The following is a 23,983-nucleotide window of genomic DNA, read 5'->3' on the forward strand; positions in this document are numbered from 1 at the left end:
AGAGGGCAGCACCTCATCACACCGCAACCCCAACCCATCTGCCTGGATCCCCCCCAAACCCTCCAGGAACATGTAGGTCCTGGCAAGAGCAGGGCAATGCTCTCCCCCTGTCCTCTGGGCACCCCCAGAGAAGCTGGGAGCTGTGGCCAGATCCCTGAGGGTAGATGAGATGCCCCAAAGAGGAGGTGATGGACACCCCTGGCCCCAACCCAGCACCTCAGTGAGCCGAATGCAGTGAGCACTGGTTGTTAGGGCTGCTGGGGGGGGCGTCGAGGAGAAAAGCAGCACCCATCAGGCAGTCCCACATGGGGCAATGGGGACCGGGGGACATGGGGAGGGCACTGACCGATGCTGGTGAGCGGCCCCTTCCCAACCAGTGCCATGGGGAGGGATGGGGGCGAGGGCAGCTCCTGCTGATCGTCTGCCTCGGGCAGCCCGCTGCTGATGGCATGGGAATGGCGCCGCTCCTTGGCCTCCTCCTGGGAGTGGAGCTGGTACCTGGAGAGCAGAGCCATGGTGAGGGGGACCGGCACTGCCCTGGCTCCTGCCCGCTGCGGTGCAGCCCCCCCTGAAACCTCTGCATGGGGCCTTCCCCAGCACCATCCACAAGTGATTCAGGCTCTTTTACCTCAACCCTTTCTTGGGCAGCGTGTTCCTGTCGCGGTTGGCACTGGAAGGGAAGGAAAGAGCAGTGACATCCCTGTGCAGACATGGCAAGGTGCCATGGGGGCTGAGCTGCAGGGACAGGGACAGCTCCCCAGAAATGAGCCAGGAAAAGCCTCCGGAGCAGGCAGAGGTCATGGCAGGATGGCAGCGAGGGACCCGAGCCCACAGAGGTGCCCTGGCAGCCCCATGCCCTCCCTGCATCCATACCTGTCCAGATGTGCGAGCCGGGGGCTCCCGCTCCAGCCCAGCTCTCCTGCCTCTTCCTCCTCCTCCGTGCTGGCAGGGGGAGCAGCAGCAGGGGCTGGGGTGGTGGTGCTGCCCCCGGAGAAGGCACTGGGCAGGCTCATGGGCATCTGCAGGGATTCCATGCTGCGGTGCAGGCCGGAGAGCTTGGGGTACATCCTGCCCTCCTTGGGGACGCTGAAGCCACCCATGAGCTCCAGGCCCTGGGAGAAGCTGGCCGAGTTGATGTTGAGGATGGGGGCAGGACTGGGGCTGAAGCAGGGCGCAAGGTGCCCGCTGCCCGGGTGCAGGTCCTGCAGCTTGGCTGAGTGCGGTGGTGGCAGCTCGCTGGAGGAGGGCAAGTCCAGGCTGTTGGAGTTGACCTTGTCCAAGTTGGCCAACGAGGGAGGCTTCACATAGGTCTTGGCAGCTGCTCTGGATTGGGGAAAATGGGTGAGGAAGAGGGTGATGCTCTGGTGCTGGGCACGGCTGAGCACTGGGCACAGCCATGCCAGGCACAGGCTGCCCTTAGCAGTGTCAGTGTCATACCTGAGAGGGGTGGGGGGCAGCTCGGCCACCTTGGCCGCAGGTGGGAGGTTGCTCTGTGCTTTCGGGGTGCTCTCAGGTGAGCCACCGCTCTTCACGGTCCCACACTCAGAGTCCAGCGCCACTGCCTTGGCCTTGGCCTTCTCCTTCTCGCGGTCCGTCTGGTTCACGGGTGCTGGGGTGCCACGGCCGGTGCCAACCTTGGACGGCTCCTTGAGCCGTGACACTGAGATGCTGCCCTGCTTGGTGCTCAGCAGGCTGGGATCGATGCTGCTGCTGACCGGGCGGTTGGCACCGCGGCCACCGGTCACACTCATGGAGCTGGACTTGGCCGGCCGGGGCAGGCTGCGGTACTGGATGTTGGACCGAGCACCCGGGGCCAGGAAACCAGGCTCGGCTGCGTTGGAGACATCCAGGCTGGTTTTCCTCCCGCTGACCGGCTTGACGGGGATGCTGGAGCTCTTCTGGATCTTGCCGAGTGTGGCCGAGCCCCCAGCCTGCATGACGGTGGCTGTGCCAGTGGCAGGAGCTGGTTTCTTGTAGCCAAAGGAGCTGGAGGCCGAGGGGCGCGTGAGACCCGAGGGTGGTTTCTTGGCATCAGCAGCGCGGTCACGGCCGGCATCAGAGGAGGAACGCTGCAGGCCTGTGCTCTTCACAGACAGCTTGCTCTTGTCCGTGGCTTTGGTCTCAGGCTTTCCTGCTGGGGACAAAAGGACAGCTTAGTTTAGCATCTTAGAGACCTTTGGGGCTGAACTGGGACAGTGGCATCAGTGATGATAGAGCAGGGATGTGCCATCATCCCAGGAGTCAGGGCAGAGCCATAGCCAGGCCCCCCGTGCACCCAGCCAACCTCCAGCCTGGTGCATGGCTGCACTGCCATGGGGCAGTCACAGCCCTGGGCAAGCAGCACCTTGTGTGGAGCCAGACCCACAACCTGCCTGCAGGGATGAGCAGCCCTAGACCCTCTCCAGACCCTATCTCTGAGCACAGCCTCAGAACACCCCATGGCCAGCGTGCTTGGGAAGGTCCATGAAGGCACCATCCAACCCTCTCCCCATCACTGGAGCCGGACCCTACCCAACCTGGGCCTCACCTGCTACTTTGAGGGTGCTCTGCGCTGTGTGTGTGATGGGAGAGGTCACAGCCACCGGAGGGGTCTTGCCCTTCTTGAGGGAGCCTGCAGTGCCCAGGCTGACCGGCTTCTTCAGCTCCCCCCCCTTGGACCCCTCCTCGCCCCCCTCCGAGGGCTCCCGTCGCCACTTGGAGGATCCGTGCTCCATCTTGAGGCTGCTGCTGTCGTAGTCCAGCTTCTTGGGTGCCTTGTCCTCACCCTCACAGTACCAGCTCAGCCCACTCTCAGCCAGCGACCGCTTCTCCGAGTCCGTGCGTAGCTGTGGGCAGAGCGGGGTCAATGCCAGCACCCACCCGCACCCATCGCCAGGGAGCACTGATGCACCGGGCACCCTCCATCCTGCCTTCCCCATTGAGGTGGTGGTGGCACCGGGGCTGGGGACCGCAGGAACCTACCGCTATGGCCGAGTTCCTGCGCGAGGCAGTCGGGGTGGAGGGCAGGGAGTTGAGCGAGGAGCTGGCGTTGAACTCCTCCGAGCTGAGGTTGTCAGAGGCATCGCTGAGGCCGCTGCTGATGGAGCTGCTCTCGTCCCAGCTGCCAGGGCAGAAACAGTGTCAGAGCCCCATGTGCAGCCCCATGGCACAAACTGGAGCACCCACGGCAGGCTCAGCCCCCCCCCGCTGGCACACAAGTGACCCCACATCTCCCTGCTATGGCCCCTGTGGGGTTTGCTGCGGGATGGAGGGTACCTGTGCCCCATGGCAGATGCCCATTTCCCAACAGTAGGGCCACAGAGGAGCACCAAAGCCGCAGCAGCCGGTGAAGCTTAGTGTCAGCCAAGGGATGCTGTGACCCTCCTGAGCTGGGGACAGGACAACATGGCCTGGCAGAGGAGAAGGTGCCTGCACATGCCTCTGCCAACAAGGGTGCCACGGCACAAGCAACAGGCACCACCGCTCCCTCCAGGCTACCATCTGATGACATGGATGATGGTATCCAAACCTCAGGATGGAGCCACACAGGCAGCTCCAGCACCCCCCAACACTTCCATGCATCCTGCTTTTCCCAGACACGGATGGACACAGCTTTTGGGACACAGCCCTGCAGGCACTGCTGCTCAGGCAGGGATTTGATCCCAGCCACGCTCCCGGGACATGCTGCTGGGCCACCCATCTCCAAGCATGTCCCACCATCAACCCCAGTGCTGGGGGTGACTTCTCACCACAACAGAAATCCACAAAGCACAAAGCAAAGCTCCTCTCCCAGGCCACCATCACCCTTGGAGCAGGAAGCACTGGGAGCAAGGCCAGGCTTCAGGGAGCTGCATCCTGCAGGCACATGGCTGGGACCAGACATGGTGCTGGGTCTCTTCAGCCTGGTTTTGTGGCCTGGCTGGAGAAATCCCAAACACTCTCCCAGCCTCACATGGGAAGCTGCTGCTGTCCCAGCCCCAGGGGAGCCTCATGAAACGAGGTCAGGAAGGGACCCCAGACCCTCCTCAGCAACCCTATGCCAAGAAGGGCAAACATGGAAGGTCATGGTTGACATCCCAAAAGCACTCAAGCCATGGGGTGAGGACTGAGAGCTGCTGTGGGGTGTCTCTGGCTCCCATGGGACACACGACAGGCACAGAGGGGTGCCCAAAACTGGCACAGCAAGGACAGCCGCAACTCAGCAACTCCACCGACAGCAAACACAAGCTCTGGAGCACAGCTGACCCCAGCACCCCCATCAGACCCTAACCAGTCCTACTTTGTGCTTTAGAAGCTCCAGATTACACTGCCCCAATCCCCCCCTCCCTGCACCCGGCACCGCACCAAACCCGCTACGGGCAGCAGTGGGCAGACAGCCCAAGAGGGATGCTCCAGGAGGGATGCTCCAGGAGGGGAGGGATGCTCCAGGAGGGATGCTCCAGGAGGGGAGGGATGCTCCAGGAGGGATGCTCCAGGAGGGGAGGGATGCTCCAGGAGGGATGCTCAAGCACAACGCGGCTGTGCCGCTGCACTCCCCGGCACCCGGAACCCTCCCTCCATGCGGGTCCCGTTGCGTCCCCGACGATGCGCCCCCGGAGCGGGGGAAGTGGGGCCGCTCCGCTCCGCTCCGCTCGCAGCCGGATCCCGGCGCCCCGGGCGCCGCAGGTGCGAGCCGCCCCGATGCTGCGGTGCCGGGCGGTGCCCGGGTCCCCCCCGCGGCTCGGCCGAGACAAAGCAGCGCCCGCGGTGCGGAGCCGGGGCCGGGGGGGCTGCTTTGTCTGCCGGGCCCCCCGATGCCCGCTCGGTACCTGCTGGCGCAGCTCGGTCTCCCCACCCGCAGCATGGTGCTGCCGACACCGGGAACGGGAACGGGAATGGGAACGGGAGCGGCTGCGGGACCGCCCCGTGCTGCCCGAGCCTTAAAGCGGCCGCAGCCCCGGTCCGGCCACCTCACCCCCCCACACACACCTCGTCGCTGTCCCCGAGCCCCGCCCCGACACCGCCGGGGTGGGCCCGGACTAGGCTCCTTGCGCCCCCCCCCCTTCCCCTCCTCTGGCCGTGTCCCCCTGCGCAGCTCCAGTGCCCCCACCCCACCACCCCTGCCCATGGTGGCCCCCAGCCTCAGCCCAGCTCCCGCAGTCCCCAAACCCACCCTCGGACTTCACAGTGCCCCCAGCCCATCCCCAGTGCTCCCCAAACCCCCCACCCCAAAGGCACTACCCCGGCTGTGGGTCCCACAGGGCTCTGCTCCTGCCCAGCCCCATAGCGGGCTGCTCACCGGCTCCCTACGCCTCATTGCTCCCCAAAGCCCCCTTTTGTCCTTTTGATCTCTGTCAGAGCCAGAGCTCTGCCCCACTGAGGGGATGGGGGCGTGGGGGTCACCTTCACCAGCCCCACCGCGGCAGACAGGGTTAACTGCAGCCTGGGCAAACCAGACCCTGTCCCTGCGGGCTGGGAAATCAGTGATTCCTTCCTCGGCGACGCCTCTTGGCTCCCTCCTCGCTGCCCCGTGCTTGCCCCAGCCAGGCGAGGCTCTGCAGCATGGCCGGGATGCGGGATGCGATGCCTTGACCATCCCCGTGCCTACTGAGCAGTCACTGTCTGCACCCACCGACCCACGGCAGCGGCTCCCGACCCTTGGCTGGGGCTCACAGTGCGGGACCCCCGGCCAGCAGCCAGCCCTACGGTGGGGCAAAGCCCCCCCGTCGGTGTGCACCGGCACAGCACGTCCAGCATCATATCCCTGTGGTCCCTCTGGCCTGACCACACCGGATTCATCCCTCCCCTACTCCTGGCATGGGGAATCCAGGGTGGGATGGGGAGCTGGCATGGCACAGCATGGTGGATGCCAGGAAAGGCAGCTTTGAGCCTACCTGAGCCAGCAGAATGGTGGAGATGATGGCAGAGCATCGCTGCTGCCCACAGCAGCCCCTCCAGGAGCAGCACCAGCACAGCCCCATTGCAGAGGAGCACCCTCAGCCCCATTTCTCTGCAGTGGTCGCTGCTGGAGCCACTCAAGTCTCCCAGCTTCACCCATCTCACACTGGCACCAACACCTTCCCACCAGCACCAGTCGAGGCTCCTGGCACTTGTTTCCCTTCCAGATCCCACCATGGACTGAAGCAGCGCCCGCCCCCCCCCCCTTTCCTCCTGCTCTGCCTGGTGGCCTTGCACCAGAAGGTCTCTGCGCCCCACATCAGTGGGTCACGGGCACCAGGGGGGCTCTGCTGAGGTGCCACCAGTGTCCCCCATGCTGCTCTGGTAGGATCGGTGTGGAAGGCAGGGCGCAGTGGGGGTTCTTCCCTCCCCCCCTTCTCCTCCACTTAATGGAGCAGGAAAACCAATTAGCTCCATAAATCACCATCGGGGGGTTGGGGAACCCCGCAGGCACGGGCAGGGGGGCTCTGTCCCCCCCACATCCATCTCAGCGCATCCTGCTCCTGCCCCCTGGCTCCCTTAGGATCTCCCAGCCCCCTGCACAGCCCCCATGCCCCTGTTGCCCAGGGTACCCTGACCCCAAGTGCTTCCCACCTGCATTTCCTGCACTGGGATCTGGCACCTTTCACTCAGAGGAACCGGGGGCTACAGAGACTTTGCAGGTGCGGAAACTGAGGCAGGGAAGGGGGGGGGATCTGATCCACCCAAGCTCACCCAGCAGGAGAGGATCAGCATCCCACACCAGGAGCCCTACAGTGCCCTATCCCCCAGGCACTGCCTCTGATCCCCAGCACCCCCATGGAACGCAGAGGGGCTCCTTGGGGTGTCAAACAGCACCCACAGCACGAGATCAGCCACAAAGCCTGGCCACCATGAGGGGGAACAACACGGGGTCATCCCTGACCCCCCGAGGAACATGTGGGGATGGTTCCTCACGTTCCTCCCACAACGGACGGGTGGGGAGTGCTGTGACTCATCCCGCTTGCGAAATCCCTCTTTTCCCCAGGTCCGGACACGCCGGTGGCCTCAGACACCCCGGCCAGCACATGGCTAAAGCAGGACTTGAGCTCAGCAGGCAGCGGTGGGTGTCAGGGCAGACCCCCACGGGTACATGGGCTCTGCTCCGTGTCCATATCCAGCCCCAACAAGCAGCCATGGAGGGCAGCATCTTCCCAAACCCTGGGTCTGTGCTGGCCCCTTCCAGCCTCTCAGCCCTGCAATCCCCTTCCCAAACATTCCCCATGTGGCTGTTGCCAGAGCTGGGGCTCAGCGCTGGGCACTTCCAGCCAAACCCCGAAGGAAGAAGCAGCACAGAGGAAGGGCCCCCCCCCCTTCAACCCTTCGAGGCCAGGCTGGATGGGGCTTGGAGCAGCTGCTCTATGGAAGGTGTCCCTGTCTGTGGCAAGGGTTGGAGCTGGATGAGTTTTAAGGTCCCTTCACCCCAAACCATTCCATGGTTCAACGGCAGCAGTGCCCAGCAAGGTTATGGGGCCCCTTCCTGGGTCCATCCCCTGTCCCCAGCAGGAGCCCTGGCACGCAGTGTGGTGCAGCCCCACATCCCTCCTGCCCCCCCCCAGGCCAGGGCCCCCCGCACACGGCAGGACACGTGCAGGGCCATGGCCGTGCCCTATGGGGTGTCCCCGCTGAGGAATGAGCTCACGGGCGGGCCGGGGCGGTGGACAGGGGTCAGACTGGACCGGCTGCAGCCAGCACCAATCCTGCTCGGAGCAGGAGAAGGGGGCGGCTGCTCCCCCGGCGCCCGTGGGGAGCTGAGCCAAACATCTGCTGCTCACAGAGCTCAAGGAGCGAGGATGCGGGAGCCAGGCCAGCTGGAGCCAGCTCCATAGCATCCCTCCCTCAGCGCGGTCCCCAGCACCCGGCAGCAGCAGCAGCACCGTGGTGGCACAGGATGGTGCTGTGAGCTGGGCACGTGTTCACCCCTGAACCACACAGTGCTGCACAGTCCCCATGCCAAAGGCTCCAGTTCCTGCCCCTGAACAGAGACAGCTGCCTCATAGGGGTGGGGATGCTGCCGGCACACTGCAATGGGATGCAATGGGACACAATGGGATGCAATGCTACCTCGCTTTCCATCCCAACAAAAAACGAGTCCCCAAATCACAGGGTTGCACAAGGGCTTCCCCATGGCACTGAGCACCCTATGGGATGTGCACAGCCTCAGGGATCGGCTCCAGAGCGATGCTCAAGGCCCTGCAGCGCACGTGCATCATCTGCACTCCTGCAGCACCGCAGCAAAGAGGCGCTGACTCAGCAGCCAGCCCTGCTCGCTCCCTCTCTGCTCCCTGGGCTCTGTGCTCAGGGATGGCAGGATCTGGCCCAGCAGCCGCTGTGCTTTGCCAGGATGAGAGGATGAGTCCTGCCTGAGTGTCCCCATGGGGTTCTGGGGTACCTGAGCTGCCCCAGTTTATCCCTGGGAGCTGCAAGCCCCACAGCATCACCTTGGGGCACACAGCTGAGCTGAGCTTTCATGTCCCCATAGGTCACCTTGTGCACCAGAGCCAGAGAAGGGTGATCTCCTCCCCCTGTGACCCCCCAGCGCAGCTCTGCCCTGGACCGAGGGATGCTGCAGCATGGCCAAGGCCACAGAACAGGTCCCTTCAGCCCCACTGTGCCCTGCACTGCTGGAAACATGAGGGGTACCTCGGGGAGATGCTTGGACCCTGCTGAGCCCTTTGCACTGGAGCCTGATGGACCCGCCTGGGGATACCCCAAGCAGCATCACCACTTGTGGGGCAGCAGCTGGGAAATGGGACCAGAGTCAACAGCAGCCAAGGAAGGGAGCAAAGGTATTTCAGTGCCAGGGAAACAGCCCAGGGCTCGGTGCTGCCCAGGCCCCAGGGATGGGCAGCAAAGGGCAGGAGAGCAACAGCACCCCAGCAAATGCTGCCGTTGAGCAACACTCGCTGCCTGCACCAGACCCTTCAGACACCACAGTGCCACAGCCGGGGCTGTGCTGGGTCAGGACGCATGAGCAGGAGGCAGTGACAGCAGGAACAAAGGATGGGTCTTGCTGCCGAACAGGCAGAGCAAAGCCTGAGCCTTCCAGCCACCAATGCCAGCAGGAGGCTGCTGGAGGAGGGGACCCACGGGTGCCATCCCAATGGATGCAGGCAGGGGGGAAAGCAGGGCAAGGAGCCAGGAGCCAAACATTCACAGACACAGAAATGCTCCTGGGGTCTGGGCTGTCCCGAGCTGCTCCCTGCCCTCACACCACACCTGACCCTGCCACCCCTCTGCCATCTCGGCTGGGCTCACCCCAACCAAATCCACCCCAATACCGCACACCTCGACCTACCTCGGCCCTCTCTGCTTCCAGGCTGCTTCCCGAGGGAGCTCTGGGGATGCTGGGCCCCATCCCACGACCCCAGCCTCCGAGGGGCTGTGTCACCGTGTGCTCCTCGCTGGCTCTGACCTACTGCCCCACAAGCCGGGTGTGCGCCGGCGCGGTGCTGGGGTGTGCTGCCCCACGGCTGGGGCTCGGGGCTGATGGTCCCATCTGCAGCAGCCGGCTCCTGCCCGGTGCATTAGCAGCACCGGGAGATGGGGCCTGGGGCGGAATCTGCTTTCTAGGTCAGAGCCAGTGAGGGGGATGGATGAGGGGCTGCATGGATGAGGGGCTGCATGGATGAGGGGATGTGCTGGATGAGGGGCTGCATGGAGGAGGGGATGTGCTAGATAAGGGGCTGAGCTGAACGGATGGATGATGAGGGGCTGTGTGGATGAAGGGACGTGCTGGATGAGAGGCTGTCTGGATGATGAGAAGCTATGCTGGATGAAGGGCTGGATGGATAAGGAGGGGCTGCACTGAATGAGTGCTCCTTGCCCTGGCTGGCTCTGAGATGAAGGAATGGGATGTCCCTGCTCCCCTGCCCTGGCTCTGCACTCAATGCCCACCTCTGCCTGCACTCTGCTCAGTCATGGCCCTCACTGTGCCTGCTCTCTGCCTGCACTCTGCCTGCTCTCTGCCTGCTCTCTGCCTGCTCTCTGCCTGCACTCTGCCCGCCCAGTGCTGACAGAGGCAAAGGGATGCTCCAGCTCTCCCCTCCCAGCACTGCCTCTGCAGCCAAGGGCACACCAAGGTTACCTGCCTGCACGAGCAGCTCTGAGACAAGACAAGGCGAAGACAGGGAGCAGCAGAGCCCTTCATCCCCATAACCAGATGTGGCCACACAGGGCAGCCCAAAACCACCCCAGTGCCCATTGCACCCTACAGCCCAGTGCCCGGTGGCAGAAGGTGGTGACATGCAATGGGTTATAGCCCCCAGGAGGGGTCCATGCTAAACCAGAACAGGACACCCCTATTCACAAGCACAGGGCAGCCCCCCAAAGTAACCCCATGTGCTCACGGGGAGGACAGGGCTTATGCTTGTGGAGCCATGGACACTGTCACCTCCAAGCTGGAGCATCGCAGCACAGGCACCCCATGGCGTGTGCCCAGTGCACCCCTGGGCCTGGGGAGTGCTGGCCCCCAGGATGGGTGTGAAGCCATGGGCTGTGCTCTGCCCTGCACCAGCTGATGTGACTACGGCCACCCCAGGAGGACTGGAGCAGCAAAACCTCCTCCTGCTCTGGGACAGCTCAAATGCCTGTGCTCAAATAGGAAACATCCAGTACACTGCAACCCTGGACCACTACCAGAGCCGGGGCCACCTCAACAGTGCAGTGGGAGCTGGACACATCTGGGAAGAAGCAGCAAACCTTGGACGTGCTGAGTTGTGCCCAACTGGCAGGAGATGGCCCTGGCCCCATGGGGTTCCTGCTCACAGAGCACCCTGCTCCACCACAGTGCCACCCATCCACAATGCCAGAGGGAAGACTGAGATGAGATCTTAGGCAGGGACATGATCCACCCCACCAGGTTGGCCATGACCTATGTGTTCCATCCATCCATCCATTTATCCCTCCATCCATCCATCCATCCACCCACCCACCCTCCTCCATCCATCCATCCATCTATCCATTTTGCATCCATCCCTCCATCTATCCATCCATCCCCATCCATCTATCCATTATGCATCCATCCATTCATCCATCATCCATCCATCCCTCCATCCCTCCATCCATCCCTGCTGTGCCTGGTGCCCCTCCACTGCCAACCAACCAGGAGGTGGAGACCCGAGCCCCGGCACAGGCACTCACCCCGTGGTGATGTCCTCATCCTCTGTCAGTGTCTTCCCCATCAGGTCACTGTCGCTCATGTATCCCGACTTCAGCTCCACATCATCGGTGTCCAGTGCCTCGACCAGCTCCAGGCGGGAGATGTGGCTCAGCTTGCTGGGGCTGCGCATGGGCATGGTGTGCGAGTAGTGCGCCCGCTCGCCGTGCATGTACCAGCCCGGGGTGCCCTCAGAGCGGCACGTGCCCCCCACCGACGGCGCGTCTCCGGCCTGCAGGCGCGGGCTCGACTGCCCATAGCGCCAGGAGAGCGGCGAGGAGCGGTTGGACAGGCTGGAGACGCTGCGCGCGTTGGCCTCGTCGCTGTCGTAGCAGGTCATCTCCAGGGAGCTACAGGGGTGCAGGGGGGTTAGGGCAGGGCATGGCTGGAGGCTCCCAGTGGGTGCAGGGACACGGTCCTGGACCCCCTCCATCTAATAACAGGGTGCCCAGAGAAGCTGTGGCTGCCCCATCCCTGGCAGTGCTCAAGGCCAGGTTGGACACAGGGGCTTGGAGCAGCTGCTCCAGTGGAAGGTGTCCCTGCCTGTGGCAGGGGCTGGAGCTGGAGGAGCTTTAAGGTCCCTTCCAACACAAAGCAGTCTGTGGGTCTACAGCACTGCTTTAGCAGCACTTATGCCAACAACCATTTTGACTTGGGTGGACATCCCAGCCATGCTCCCCCGTGCTCAGGCTGCTCTCCCATGACCATTCCCCACCAGCATTTCAACAACATCACACCAGAGCCAGGACAGGACAAACTGGGGTGATGGCACCCTGATCCCAGCGGATGTGGCAGAGGATGCTGTGAGCGAAAGGATGACAAGGGGCAAACCAGGACCAGATCCCTGCACCAGCACCACACACCAAACCCCTGCAAGTGAACCCCCATATCTGGGTGGGGGGGGGGCAGCCTGAGATGGGGCTCCCCAGCCCCACAGAGCTGCTCTCCAGACCACCCAGAGCCACGAGTGCTTCAGCAATGGGGAGCCAGTTATTCCCTGCACCCCTCGGGGTGTATTTTGGGCACAGAGCAAGTTGGGGGGGGGGGGGGGGGGGGAGCGACGCTGAGGCTAAATTTAGACACCAAAAATGGTCTCAGAGCAGCTACTTGGGAACCCACAGCCTTCCCCTTCCCTCCAAACATTGCCATCAGCAAGCTATCCCCCAGCCTGAATGAACTGTTCCTGCAGGAGCACCGAAAGCCAAACCCTGGCTGCAGAATCTGAAACAGGGAACTGCATAAACCCCCCAGGAAGTTTGTTAAAGCAGAACTCAAAGGGGCAGCTCAAAGGGCTTCGTGTTGGGCAGCAGCACAAAGGCTGTTTGAGGATGCTCTGCCTGCAGCTCAGAGCACGTGTGAGCCGTGGACCTCAGGCAGGACTAAAGGAAGCCCCTGAGGAAGCCCATGCCGGGAACACGGTGATGTCTTTCAGGAACAAAGTTGTGTCCTAGGAGAACACAGCAAAGGCTGAGCCGCAGCCGACGGATGGGGGAATACAGAGAGGAGAACAAGAGGAGTCTGAGGAATAATCTGTGGGAGGAACAAAGAAAGAGCCCAAAGCAGCTATGGGGACACTGGTGATGCCGGGTGACATCCGGATCGCACACACTTGCAGGGAGCATTCCCGAGAGCAGAGTTAGAGGGCACGTGTGTTATTACAACGTGCGGGGGAAGAGCTGACCCAGCTTTGGTAAAGGATGCTCCTGGAGGGATGCAGGGAGCATGCTGCGAGCAGGGTACCAGCAGTGGGGATGAAAGCCTCACCAAAGGCAGGTTAAGCTTCCAAATAAACTCAGCTGCCATGGGATAAGAGGGAAGATCCTCACGTATTCAGGAGCTGCACAAGGGATAGAAGGCAGGGGCAGGCATCTCTGGCCTATCCAAAGCTGTTTTTCTCTGTGGCTGAGGCCTCCACCACCCACTGTTCTCATAACTCATGGGGAAAAGGAAGCGATGGCCAAGAGACAAAACCCACCAGTGGTGCTCAGTGAATCCCCTGAATTTAATATCCTCATCCCACTTCCCTAAGGCCAGGCCTGAGGGAGGATCTGCACAGGAGCCAAACGCTGAGGTGGGAAAGTGAGGTTTGACACAGAGAAATGAGAAGTGAACCCGAAGCAGCCCTGACTCAACATGAGCAGCCCAGCTCCTGCACGGAGCAAAGGGATGGTGCAGCTGTGATGGGTGATTCCAGCCTGGGGAATGCCACCGTGAACAGATTGGAACAGATTCAGGCAGTGCAGCAAGGTCTGGATGAGCTCCTGCGTTCAGAAGAGCTCATCCACGGGAGCTGCTTCACCTGATAGAGGGGAGATACGGGGAGGGGGGGGGGGGGGGTCTGTAAGGATGGGTGAAGGGCTTGGGGGGAGCTGCTGCTTTTTGCTCCTTACAGCAGAGAAACGAGGACCGAAGGAGACCGCGAGGTGGCAACAAACACCGGGAGAAGGATGCTCTGCGCATGGCTTCCACCCGAGAGCCGCTGCTCCGAGCCCCGCCTGCGCCATGCGGAGATCCCCACCACACACACACACTGCAGGGTCCGGGCCCTTCATCCGGGATGAGGATGCTGGAGCTGGTTCAGAGCAGGAACGCTGCACTGGGCTCCAGTGAGAGACCAAGGGGGAACAGTCCCAGTCATGGGTCAGAGGCCTCTGAACTGGGGTAGATGCTCTGCTGGGGTTAACCAGATGATGGGCACCGTGTGCGCAGCCCCTGGGGTGCTGCTAGCCCTGTTGTGTGCAGGGAACCCCACCTCTGCCCATGGGCTGCAGGGCTTTTGTTCAGCTCTGTCTCCATCATCCCCTTTACACAGACGGGGATGGAGGCTATGGTCCAAACCCGGGCAGGCACAGAGGATATGATACCTTCACCCCGTACAGGGACAGCTGACCATGGGTAACAGACCTCACCTCCTGCCCGGAGCCTGGGGGCTCCGCTCAGCATCACCCCACAGCCCCACAGCACAAGGCTGTGTTGAGGCCAGAGCTCTGCCAGAGATGGGGCTCTATTGCAGCCCCACACATCACAACCCATGGATTTGGGGGCACCTCTCCAGCCCCCGTGTGTAGGCACCCAGCTTGGTGCCTACACTGTAGGCACCAGTGTAACCCACCCCATCCCTGCCCCTCACCTTCTGCTGCCCCAGGAAGGACACTGGTTGTGGGGAAGGGGTGGTGGGGGTCTGGCACTAGAGCCTCACCTGTGGGATACCTGAGAGCCCCTCAGGCTGGACATGGTCTCCTCCAGGTTCTGCCGAAGGTCCAGCACGTTCTGCACCGTCCTCTTCCTCTGGGATTCGGGGTCTGTGGAGAGACAAGGGGTGAATGGCTCCTGTGCCCCTCTGCCTGCGCTGTGCACATCAGCTCCTGCTCTGCCCACTGGAGGGGACAGGGCAGGGACCAGGCTGGAGCTGCACCACCATGAAATGCCACCCAAAGGGTGCTGAGCTGCTATGGGGATGTCTGGTCCAGAAAGGACGAGCTGGTGGGGACCAAAGGGGCCACACAGGGAACAACTGCAGCCAGGTACACCTGAAGCTGCCCCATCCCCAGGCTCTGCTCACCCACTGGCCCGGGCACAAGCACCTCAAACCAGTGAAGCAGCTCTGATTTATGCATGACCCTGGAAAGGGGTGACAAGCGGTAACAGCCTGATGAGACAGGTTAAATCAAGCAGGTTAAAGCCCGCTGTAGATGATGGTCAGAGGGCTGGTGAGCCTCCAGGGAAGCCAACGCAGCCAGCGCACACCAGGACAAGCAACCCTGAGCGTGTGCGGTCACCCTGGTCCAGCTCCCAAAACAAGGCTTAGCAAGAGGTTAAGTCATGAACTCGTTACTAAACCTTCATGCAGGAGGCACAGAGCACAGACTGGTGCCCCAAGCAAGGGGGCCTACACGATGCCAACAGAACACCCACCGGTGTCCCCGGCAGCAAAGATCCAAGAAGCAGCATCCAAAGGAGCCCACATCCCCACCGCACTGGGGTCACCACTGGGTCCAGCGCAGGAAGGGGCCGGGGGGGTCTCGGAGCTGAGCCGAAACCGGAGCCGCTGGGAGAGGCTGGAGTGTGGGAACAGCGGGAGCTCACTGGATTCCTCCCCGCAGCGATGGAGTGAGCTTGCTGCAGCCAGATGTTCCCAGCTGCTGGAGCAGGGAGCAGCAGGGACGGCTCAGCCCCAGCGTGCCGGGGTCTGTTGGACACCGCGCCTCGGCCGGGTCAGCTCCTGCAGTGTCTCCATCTCTGCTCCAGCTCCCGCAGGCTCCATCCGGCTGTCACGGAAGGAAGGGGGTGCTGGCTCCAGCCCTGCGTTCTCCCAGCCCCAGGACACTGTCCCTAAGCCCTGTGCAGCCTCTGCTCTAATCCTTTCTGAACTGAGCTCCCAGCGCTCTCTTCAATGTGAGTTAACCGGATATGGTCCCACTTCACACATGGGGAAACTGGGACAGGAAACCTCGGCCATCCCATTGCCCGCTGTTGTGTTGGATAGCGTGTGCTGGCACAGGAACCAGGCACTATGCCCATCCGTGCGCTGCCCATCACCCCATCTCCTGCCCAGCACAACTGGGAAGCAGCAGGTACCAGCACCAGAAGAGCATCGGCAGGGTGGGATGTGGGGCTGGAGGAGGTAGCAGAGCTCAGGGCCAGGCGCTACAGGGCTGAGAGCAGCACAGAGCCAGGGCTGGAGGAGAGCAGGGAGCTCCAGGTTGTGCCACGTCCAGCCCATCCCATCCCCTCCAAGAGCTCCTGCACCGCGGGCGCTGCCGACGTGGCCAAGGACGTCAAGGAACGAGGGAATCATCAACTCCCAAGGCCTCGTGACAGCTCATTCCAAAGGAGCATGTGGCCAACAGCTCCCGCTGGGGCCAGGCAGAGCCGCGGCCACGGGACATGTGTGCCCCATGTGCCTTGGCATTGAAACCGTGTGTGTTTGTGTGTGTGTGTGTGTACATGTGTATATGTGTGTGTGCATGTGTGTGTGCGCATGTGTATGTGTGTGTACATGTGTATATGTGTGTGTGCATGTGTGTGCGCATGTGTATGTATGTGTACATGTGTATGTACGTGTGTATGTGTGTGTGCATGTCTATGTCTGTACATGTGTATGTGTGTGTACACGTATATATGTACCTGTGTATGTGTGTGTACATGTGTATGTGTACGTGTGTGTGCGTGTGTGTACATGTGTATGTGTGTGTGCATGTCTATGTGTGTACATGTGTGTGTGTATGTGTGTGTGTGTGCATGTGCATCTGTGTGCATATGTGTGTATGCGCTGCCCAAGCACCTCTTTGCATCATGCACAGCTCATGTGCAGGCCACATGGTGGCAAAGCCCTGCAGAGAGGGGGTGTGTGCATGCACACGCCTGTGCCCTCGCATGAACACATGCAGGTACGAGGACAGCAGCAGCCGATGCCGGCCCTCACACATCCGTGCCCATATTCACACTCGTGGCACAAGCACTCGCGTGTTCTTGCCCCCACCATGCAACCGGTCCCATGTCATTAGAGCAGACCCCTGGTGACCCAGGAAAGGGTTTTAACAGCAAGCAGGAACGTGCTGGGAAAGGCCCCGTGGCATTCCCGAGGCAGGGAATCCGGCCCCCATCGCACAGTAGCTGCAATGAATTTCCTCCCAAGCCGTGACACGTTTTTAACTGTTGCTCAATCCCTTCCAGCACATTGAAACGCACCATTAAAGCACAATAAAACCCATCCCCTCAGGCCATGGGATGCCTCCAGCTCCAGAAGCCCCTGCAGACACACGCTCCCCACACCAGCCTCTGCTCCGGGTTGATGTGAGACCCCCAAGCCTGGCTCAGCCCCACTGAGCCCTGCAGGTTCCCAGCTACACTCTGCGCTTGCGATGCAGTTACCAGCAGAGTCTTTCCATATGGAGTGAAAGGGCTTTATCCGGCATTCCGTCCCCGCCAGCTCGGATCCACACTCCCGGATGGTCGGGCAGGGGGATGCTCACAACCTGCAGTCCTCTTTGTGCTTTCATTAACTCCCCTTTCCTCCCAGCAGCCTCCACACGGGCTGAACAAGGAGCAGCAATGGGGCTCTGCAGGGTGCCTGCCCGACCCACTGCCCCTTCCACCACTGGCCTTGTTTTCCAGCCCATCCCCATCCCTGCAATCCCTGTGTGCTCCAAGGGATGTACCGGGACCTCCCAGACCCACCCCTTTCCCTCCAGAGATGCCCTATGAGCAGAGCACATCCTCCCAGCTCAATGGGAGCTCACTCATTTCACCCCTTCCTGCAAACCTCCATCAGAAGGCAGCAGGTTCGTTAGCACTCCAGTGTTAATTGCTCCCAGGCTTTCACCTGACCAGACCAAGCAGCAGGAGCTGGGGCAGGTGATGGGGTTCATGGTCCAAGCCTCCCAAGGAGCATCAGCCCCTGTGGGACACAGCAAGGGGAGAAGAGGAGCTCCCCAACAGCCCCAGGTCTCATTGCTGGACCCTTCTGGAACAGGGCTCTGCAGGAGGCTGCAGCACGAAGGAAGCTCCCTCCATGCCTGCACCCGCTGTCCCCACCACCGCAGCCACGCCATCCATCGGGATCATCCATCCATCCATCCACAGCAACTCCTCACTGTGGGGTGAGAGCAGAGAGGATGAGCAGCAGTGACAGGCTGGGACTTGTGCTGAATCAGCACTTGTGGGGCGATGGCTGCTGGTGACAAGTGGGGGTGGAGGGACCTGGAGCCTGGACCCGCTCTGGCTCCAGCCAGCCAAGCCTTTAAAAGGGATTCAGACTTTCTCAGGCTAAAGCAGCCATAAATCCACTTAATTGGGTCTCTCCCATACACACGTTTTCAAGCGGAGAGATCCAGACTGGGCCTCCAGCCCATTTGAGGGTTATTCTCTCAATGGATGCTATGCTTGGCCTCAAACCACCCCACCTGCACATCCAGATCCCAGCTCCTCTTTCAGCAGCAGGAGCCTCCATGTGCTCCATGTCCCCTGCATCCCACCTCCATGACACCCTCTGCTCTGCCCTAATGAGCTGGGAGAGCCCAAAATCCCTGCACCGGGCAGAGCCTGCACATCCCTGTACCACAGCTGCCTCCAACACTGGTCCTGCAAAGCGGAAGAGCTGGGAGCATCCCAACACCCCTGTCCCACTGCGGGTGTCCTGAATAACCTGGAGGAGCAACCTGTGCCCCTTGGGAAGGAGGGAGCTCAGCTCCTCAGGCTGGATCTGTGCCCAAGGATCTGACCTCTAAACACCAGCACACACAGAGCACAGGGACACCAACACCCAGGTTAACAGCGCCATGGCCTCAGCATCACCAGTGCTCACTGCATGTGGGGTCTGTCCTACACCAGGGCCCTGCACAGTGGCACTCACATGTGCCTCAGTTTCCCCTTGGGGTGCTGCATCATTGGGGGGTGCACCCCAATGCCCACCTTTAACACAGCCACCAACAGGCTCTGACACTGCAGACCCTGCACTAAAAACACCCAACAGAAGCCAGAAGTAGAGGTGGGGACACCAATAAACCCCCCCCAAAACCCAACACAAGGCCCCGGAGCAGCCGGTGGCAGCGGGTTCACCCTCCCCACGCGTCACCAGGCGCAGGTTGGACATTGTGGGAATTCAGGATTCCAGATGGCTCTTTTTGGGTGGGTTTTTTTTCCTCCTTGCCTCATTTCCAAGGCAACAAGACCCGCTGTCATCTGCTGGTTGCCATAGAGATTTCACCTGATTCTGCTTCAGCGGAAGAGAAAGCCCAGCTCGCTCGCTGCTGAGCCGCAACCGCCTTCGAACTTGCTGGGAAGAGCAGAGATAAATGGGGCTTTATACGGCGGAGGCAATGGGCTGATTCAGAGGATCAAAGGAAGGAACTGCGGGTTTCTATAGCACAAATCAGCCCTTCACTTAACTGCTTCGGTGCCCTCCAGATGTGCCCTACATCTGGCGACATCGCCAGCCTCCACTCTGGGCTCTGCTGGTGGAGGAAGGGATGTGGGCACACGGGGAATCCTGCACCCGCTTCTGCCAGGGTCTGCAGGACCCCTGCAGGGATCCCATAGCGTGATGGAGGCTGGTCCCTTCCAACCCCAACCGTTCCATGACTGTGATTACTGTTGAGGATGCTCCATGTACTCGGTGTGGCTGTGTCCATGGTCCAGCTGCAGCACACAGTTCCCAGCCCTTCCCCCAGACCCATGCTCATCCCAGGGTCCTGTCACGGATTCACAACAGGGCTGCACAGGACCAGGCACAGCCCCAGCACCACAGAACCTCCAGCCATGGGCACCTTCCCCTTCCTTCTCCAGTGAGTTTGGGAATAAGGACCTGGGTGGAAACCAGCACCGTGGCTGTCCATGAGCCCAGACTTGGATACAGGAAGACACAATCCAAGAGCTCCCTGGTCTCCAGTGGCACCCTTGGACTCGCAGTCAGATGCCCCAGACCTACAGATCTGACCAAGGGAGCAGCTCACCCTGCCTGGGGCTCCCTCTTACTGAGGAGGATGCCTTGGGAGAAGACACCGGGAGGATGCTCACGGGTGCAGCCACCCCTGGGTACCACAGGCAGAGGTCCCTGTGCTCATCCCTCTTCACTGCTCTCCACCAAGCACCCAGGCCTGGTTCAAAGGGTGATTTTCAGACTCAGGAGCACGTCTCCTCCCCAACCCATGTCCCTGTACCAGGGCTGGCCGGGAAGGGTCTGTCAGGGCAGCTCTTGGCTCAAGCTGGCTCCGTTCTGCAGGGAGAACAGAGTCATTAGCAGAGCCAAACTCCCCATTCCCAGCCAGAATAGAGCCACGCTTGGGGAAGCTTTATATTCCCAGAGACAAACAACTCACATTTGCTTTTTAACTGTTGGAATTGCACCCACTGGGACGGAGCGAACAGGGAGCCTTTTGTCCCCCTTGCCTTGTGACTGTGAGCTTTGCGCAGAGCAATGCGTTGCAAACACAATTCTCCCCGGCCTCAGCTGGGCTCTGGTAGACACTTGGTCTGTCTGTCCATCACCAAAGAGCCCTCATGTGCCTCGAGCAGGAATGCAGCATGTCCTCCCTGGCTCCCCTGCCAGCCACAGCCGGCAGAGCTGCTTCTCAGAGCCATCAGGATGGACCCAAAGCACAGCCAGCATGGGGGGCTCTGCACCTTGACCAGGAACAGGATGGGAAACCAAAGCTGCAGGAGGCTGCAGGCTCAGGTCACAGCTCTCCCCAAGCATGGGGAACCCCAGCATGGCAGCGGCACAAGGACCAGGCCATGGTCACCTCCTGCACAGGTCCCCAGCCCATTGCTGAGCTCCCAAGGGGCTGGCAAGGCTCTGCCCAAGCTGCCACCCTGGACAGGAGCAAGGGGCAGTGTGCCCAGAGCAGGACCAGCAGCACTCAGGGATGAGCATCCTTCACTCTGAACAATGAGACCCCCAGGGCTCTGCTTTCCTAAAGCCCCACCTGCAACAAGGGGCTCAGTGCTGTGAGCTCACCCTGGGCTCTCTGCAACGCCCATGAGGGTCTGGCCACAGCCAGGACCAGACCCCAGCGATGCTCAGGAGGTGGTACCCAAAAGCACCCCGCAATGAGGCAGGAGGCAGAGCATCTCGGGCTGCCCCAGCTCCAACCAGCTCCAGGCTCCTCCTTAGTGGATCTATTGTTGCCAGCTCCCTCGGGAGGAGGGAAGGCTCCGAGGCTATTTTTGCTTCCATCTGGGGAATCATCTCCCTCCATCGTACGCTGCCACGATGCTAATTTTGAAGGCTGATGATTAATTGATGTCAGGCTCATTACGGGGCCAACGGCTCCCTCTTCCCCAGGAGCAGCAAGGACGGGCTGGGGGGGACGGGACACATGCTTTGACAGATGTCGTTCGAGCCGTGCGTGAGTGATGTCCTAACAACGGAGAAAATAGGAGCCATTACCATGGAAAGCCCTGGAAATGGGAAGGGAAGTGCCTATACGGGACCCCAGTGCCCTTCTCTGCACACCCTCTAATCAGCCCTTCACGCTCTGCCCTGAAGGTTACTAGGGCTTTGCTCAATGGCCATTGTGCAAGCCCAGGGGGGTGGAATCCCCAGCCCGGGACCCACAGGAGGGGCAGGTGCCACATTCAGGCCAGCACTGGGATCACCGGGATCCATCCGGGATCAGGGTGTCCCCCCTGCCCGCAGTACCTGGCACTGGGGTGCTGCTCCAAAGTGGGCACAGGGGTAAGAGCCACCCCTGGACCACGGTGGCAGCACCTGCAATAGCAACCCCAGGCAGGTCACAGCACAGATTCTGGGTCTCTTCAGGCTGCCCTGGGGATGCTCACCCCAAGGCAAACCCGCTCTCTCAAATACAAAGCAGTGCACAGTGCATGGCGGGGGGACGGGACCCCCTGCATCCCCCGGTGGGACCAACCAGTGGGAAAGGGTTGAGCAGCAGTCACGTTTTCCCCACTCAAGGTGGTTTGCAGAGAAGGAAGACCCCATGTCCTTCAGGAAACCTGTGTGTGCCACAGGAGGGAAGGGGATGCTCAGCACCAGAAAGCTCTGTGCCACCCCCATGGGGCCACCACTCTCCTCCCCGGGCCCCCAAAGCTCACAGCAGCCCTGCCCAGGCACCCTGTGGGGCTAGGGGATGGCATGGAGGAGGAGTGCTCCTCACTCCAAATCATCCCCCATATTCCAGCGAGTGGAGGGACTCCTCAGGATTCAGTGTACAGAATCTGGACCCTGTGAGCTCAGCTTTTACTGCAGGGATGGGCAGGGTGGAAAACGCTCTGGAAAAGGCATCAGCACCCACAGAAGGGATTTCCATGGAGCCTCCCGACTATCCATCATGTACCAGCTTCCATGCACCCACCAACACCAAGGGCTGAGGGATGTGGGGTGACGATGCCCCACACACCAGCTCACTCCAGACCCCTGGAATCCCTCAAGCACCCAGGAGCAGGAGTTACACACTCAGCTTGGACAGTCTGGGATCCCCCCAGCGAGCTGCAGACAATGAATGCCCTTCCCAGAGTGCCTGTCCCACAGGCAGCATCCTCCCAGGGATGTGACCCTGATTTATCCCTGCTAAAGCCCATCCCGCCTGTGCCGGACGAGCCATGGGAAGCAGCTCTGCGATGTGCTCTGAGCTCTTCTCCCCACATTTGTTCTGGGGGCCTGTCCAAGCACTGAGGCTGCACAGCCCAAAGCCGCGAGCGCGGTGGGGAGAGCGGAGCCAATGCTACAGCCTGGAGGGAAGCATCAGCCAAGAGTCATTCCAACAAGGAAGTGATTTGTCTTCTTCTGGCTATGCAGCAGCGTGGAGCAGGGCCGTGGCTGCGGTCATGCACAGAGCGAGCGGCCACCGGCAATGGGGAATGCTCCCACCAGGAGCCTGAGAGAGACCAGAGCAGGGGGGAAAGGATGGGAAAAGAAACACAAGTGACCCCCCCACACACTCGCTCCAAGCCAAGGCATCGTATCCAACAGTTCTGAATGTGAACTGCACACAATGAGCTCCAGCGAGTAATTAATCCCTTCAGGAAGGCTGTAAGTGATTGCAGACAGTTCACCGAGGAAAAAAAACCTTGGAAAGTCATTGCAGAAATTACCATAAGCTGTTTCCTCCCCTGCTCCATCCGACATCCAGCAAGATGTGCCTGGAGAGCTCAGCTCTGCGGATCAGAGGTGATGGATTTAAGCTGTTTTCCTCCCAACACCCAAGCTACCTGCCAAGCTGACACTGTGAGAAACCATCCCAGCCCCAGCTGGAGCAGCTCCTGCCCATCACCCCCCATGCTGGTGGCTCACAGCAGGAATGGTCTCCATCCCCACACTCCCTCTGCCCTCCTTCACCCACTCCAGACAGAGGGCAAAGAGCTGGAGGGCTCCGGTTTGGACCCAATTCTGCCCCATTGCACCCCACGCCTCTGCTCAGTGTCCTGCAGGACACACACATCTGTCCACATCTGCCCTCATGCAAAGCCACCGCATGCAGGTGACCAACGCTGCCATCCCCATGGACACACAGGCAAGGAGGGTCTGTTCCCACATCCAGAGACCCCATTCCACAAGGGAGGAATGGAAGGGAGCAGCAGCTGCCTTTTGCTTCATAATTCCATGGTACTTTTGAGGCCCCAGCCTCTCCCTGTGAAGCTGGGGTGCATCATGCAGCAGGGGAAGGGGGTTTTCTGCTGTCACTAACACCACAGTTGGGATTTTAAAACCAAGAACACACCCTAAGCTTCCCTTTGGAATCGCTCTGGGTTTGGGAACAGACTTTTCCCCCCTCCCATGTCCTCCCCTGGGATATCCTCCTCTCTCCAGACACCATCGCTCCATGTCAAAGTTACTCCCTGCACCAATGTGCTGTGCTCAGCAGCCAAACATGGGGGCATCCTGCATCCCTGAGCATCCCACAGTGTCCCCCAGGTAGGTTGATTCTGCTCCATACCCAAACCCTCCCCGCTACAACATGGATTTTAAGGACAAGCTGCACTGGACAGGATGTGTGCAATGTCTGCTTGCGAGGGAGAACACCCCACAAGGGGATGAAAAGCTATATGGAAATGGAAGATCATTACCATGATCTCCTTGGAAACATCCCATCGGAGCAAGTTTTTCTTCCTCCTCCTTCTCCTCTCTCCCCATGTGCATGAATTCTGGCACCCCATGCACTGCTTGGCATTGCCTCAGCACTGTGGGTCCAAAACGCAGGCGTCTCATTTCTAAGGCCATTGTCTAAGATGTGCTATTGAGCTGCAAACCATGGATGGTTTGGGATGGAAACCAGGCATCTCCTGCACTACAAAAAAGAAGCTGGATTTGGTTTGTCTTTGAAGCCACAGAGAGCCTCAACTGAACAGAAACTGGTTTATTCCCACAAAGGGAACCAGAGGCTTGGCAACGAAACCAATCGGCACCTCTGCCCCTGAGCACAGCGAGGAGCA

The 23,983-nt window shown here is 60.8% G+C and overlaps 1 protein-coding gene across 9 annotated transcripts in view; it reads right to left on the reverse strand.

Annotated features, from left to right (window-relative positions):
- Positions 1-23,983, reverse strand: part of NAV1 (neuron navigator 1) — a 56,776-nt gene that overhangs the window by 12,294 nt on the left and 20,499 nt on the right. For 7 of the 9 annotated variants that reach the window (XM_034069878.1, XM_034069880.1, XM_034069881.1 and 4 more), the window contains 8 exons: positions 14,292-14,394; positions 11,077-11,442; positions 2,962-3,100; positions 2,528-2,825; positions 1,438-2,131; positions 874-1,323; positions 629-670; positions 347-498 (listed from right to left, as the gene is read on the reverse strand). In XM_034069878.1, the coding sequence (XP_033925769.1) occupies positions 347-498; positions 629-670; positions 874-1,323; positions 1,438-2,131; positions 2,528-2,825; positions 2,962-3,100; positions 11,077-11,442; positions 14,292-14,394 (2,244 nt within the window). Of the gene's footprint in view, positions 1-346; positions 499-628; positions 671-873; positions 1,324-1,437; positions 2,135-2,527; positions 2,826-2,961; positions 3,101-11,076; positions 11,443-14,291; positions 14,395-23,983 lie in introns of all 9 variants that reach the window. The other 2 variants (XM_034069877.1, XM_034069875.1) reach the window with 1 other exon arrangement.

Source organism: Melopsittacus undulatus, chromosome 16 (assembly GCF_012275295.1).
Source record: "Melopsittacus undulatus isolate bMelUnd1 chromosome 16, bMelUnd1.mat.Z, whole genome shotgun sequence".
Classification (NCBI taxonomy): domain Eukaryota; kingdom Metazoa; phylum Chordata; class Aves; order Psittaciformes; family Psittaculidae; genus Melopsittacus; species Melopsittacus undulatus.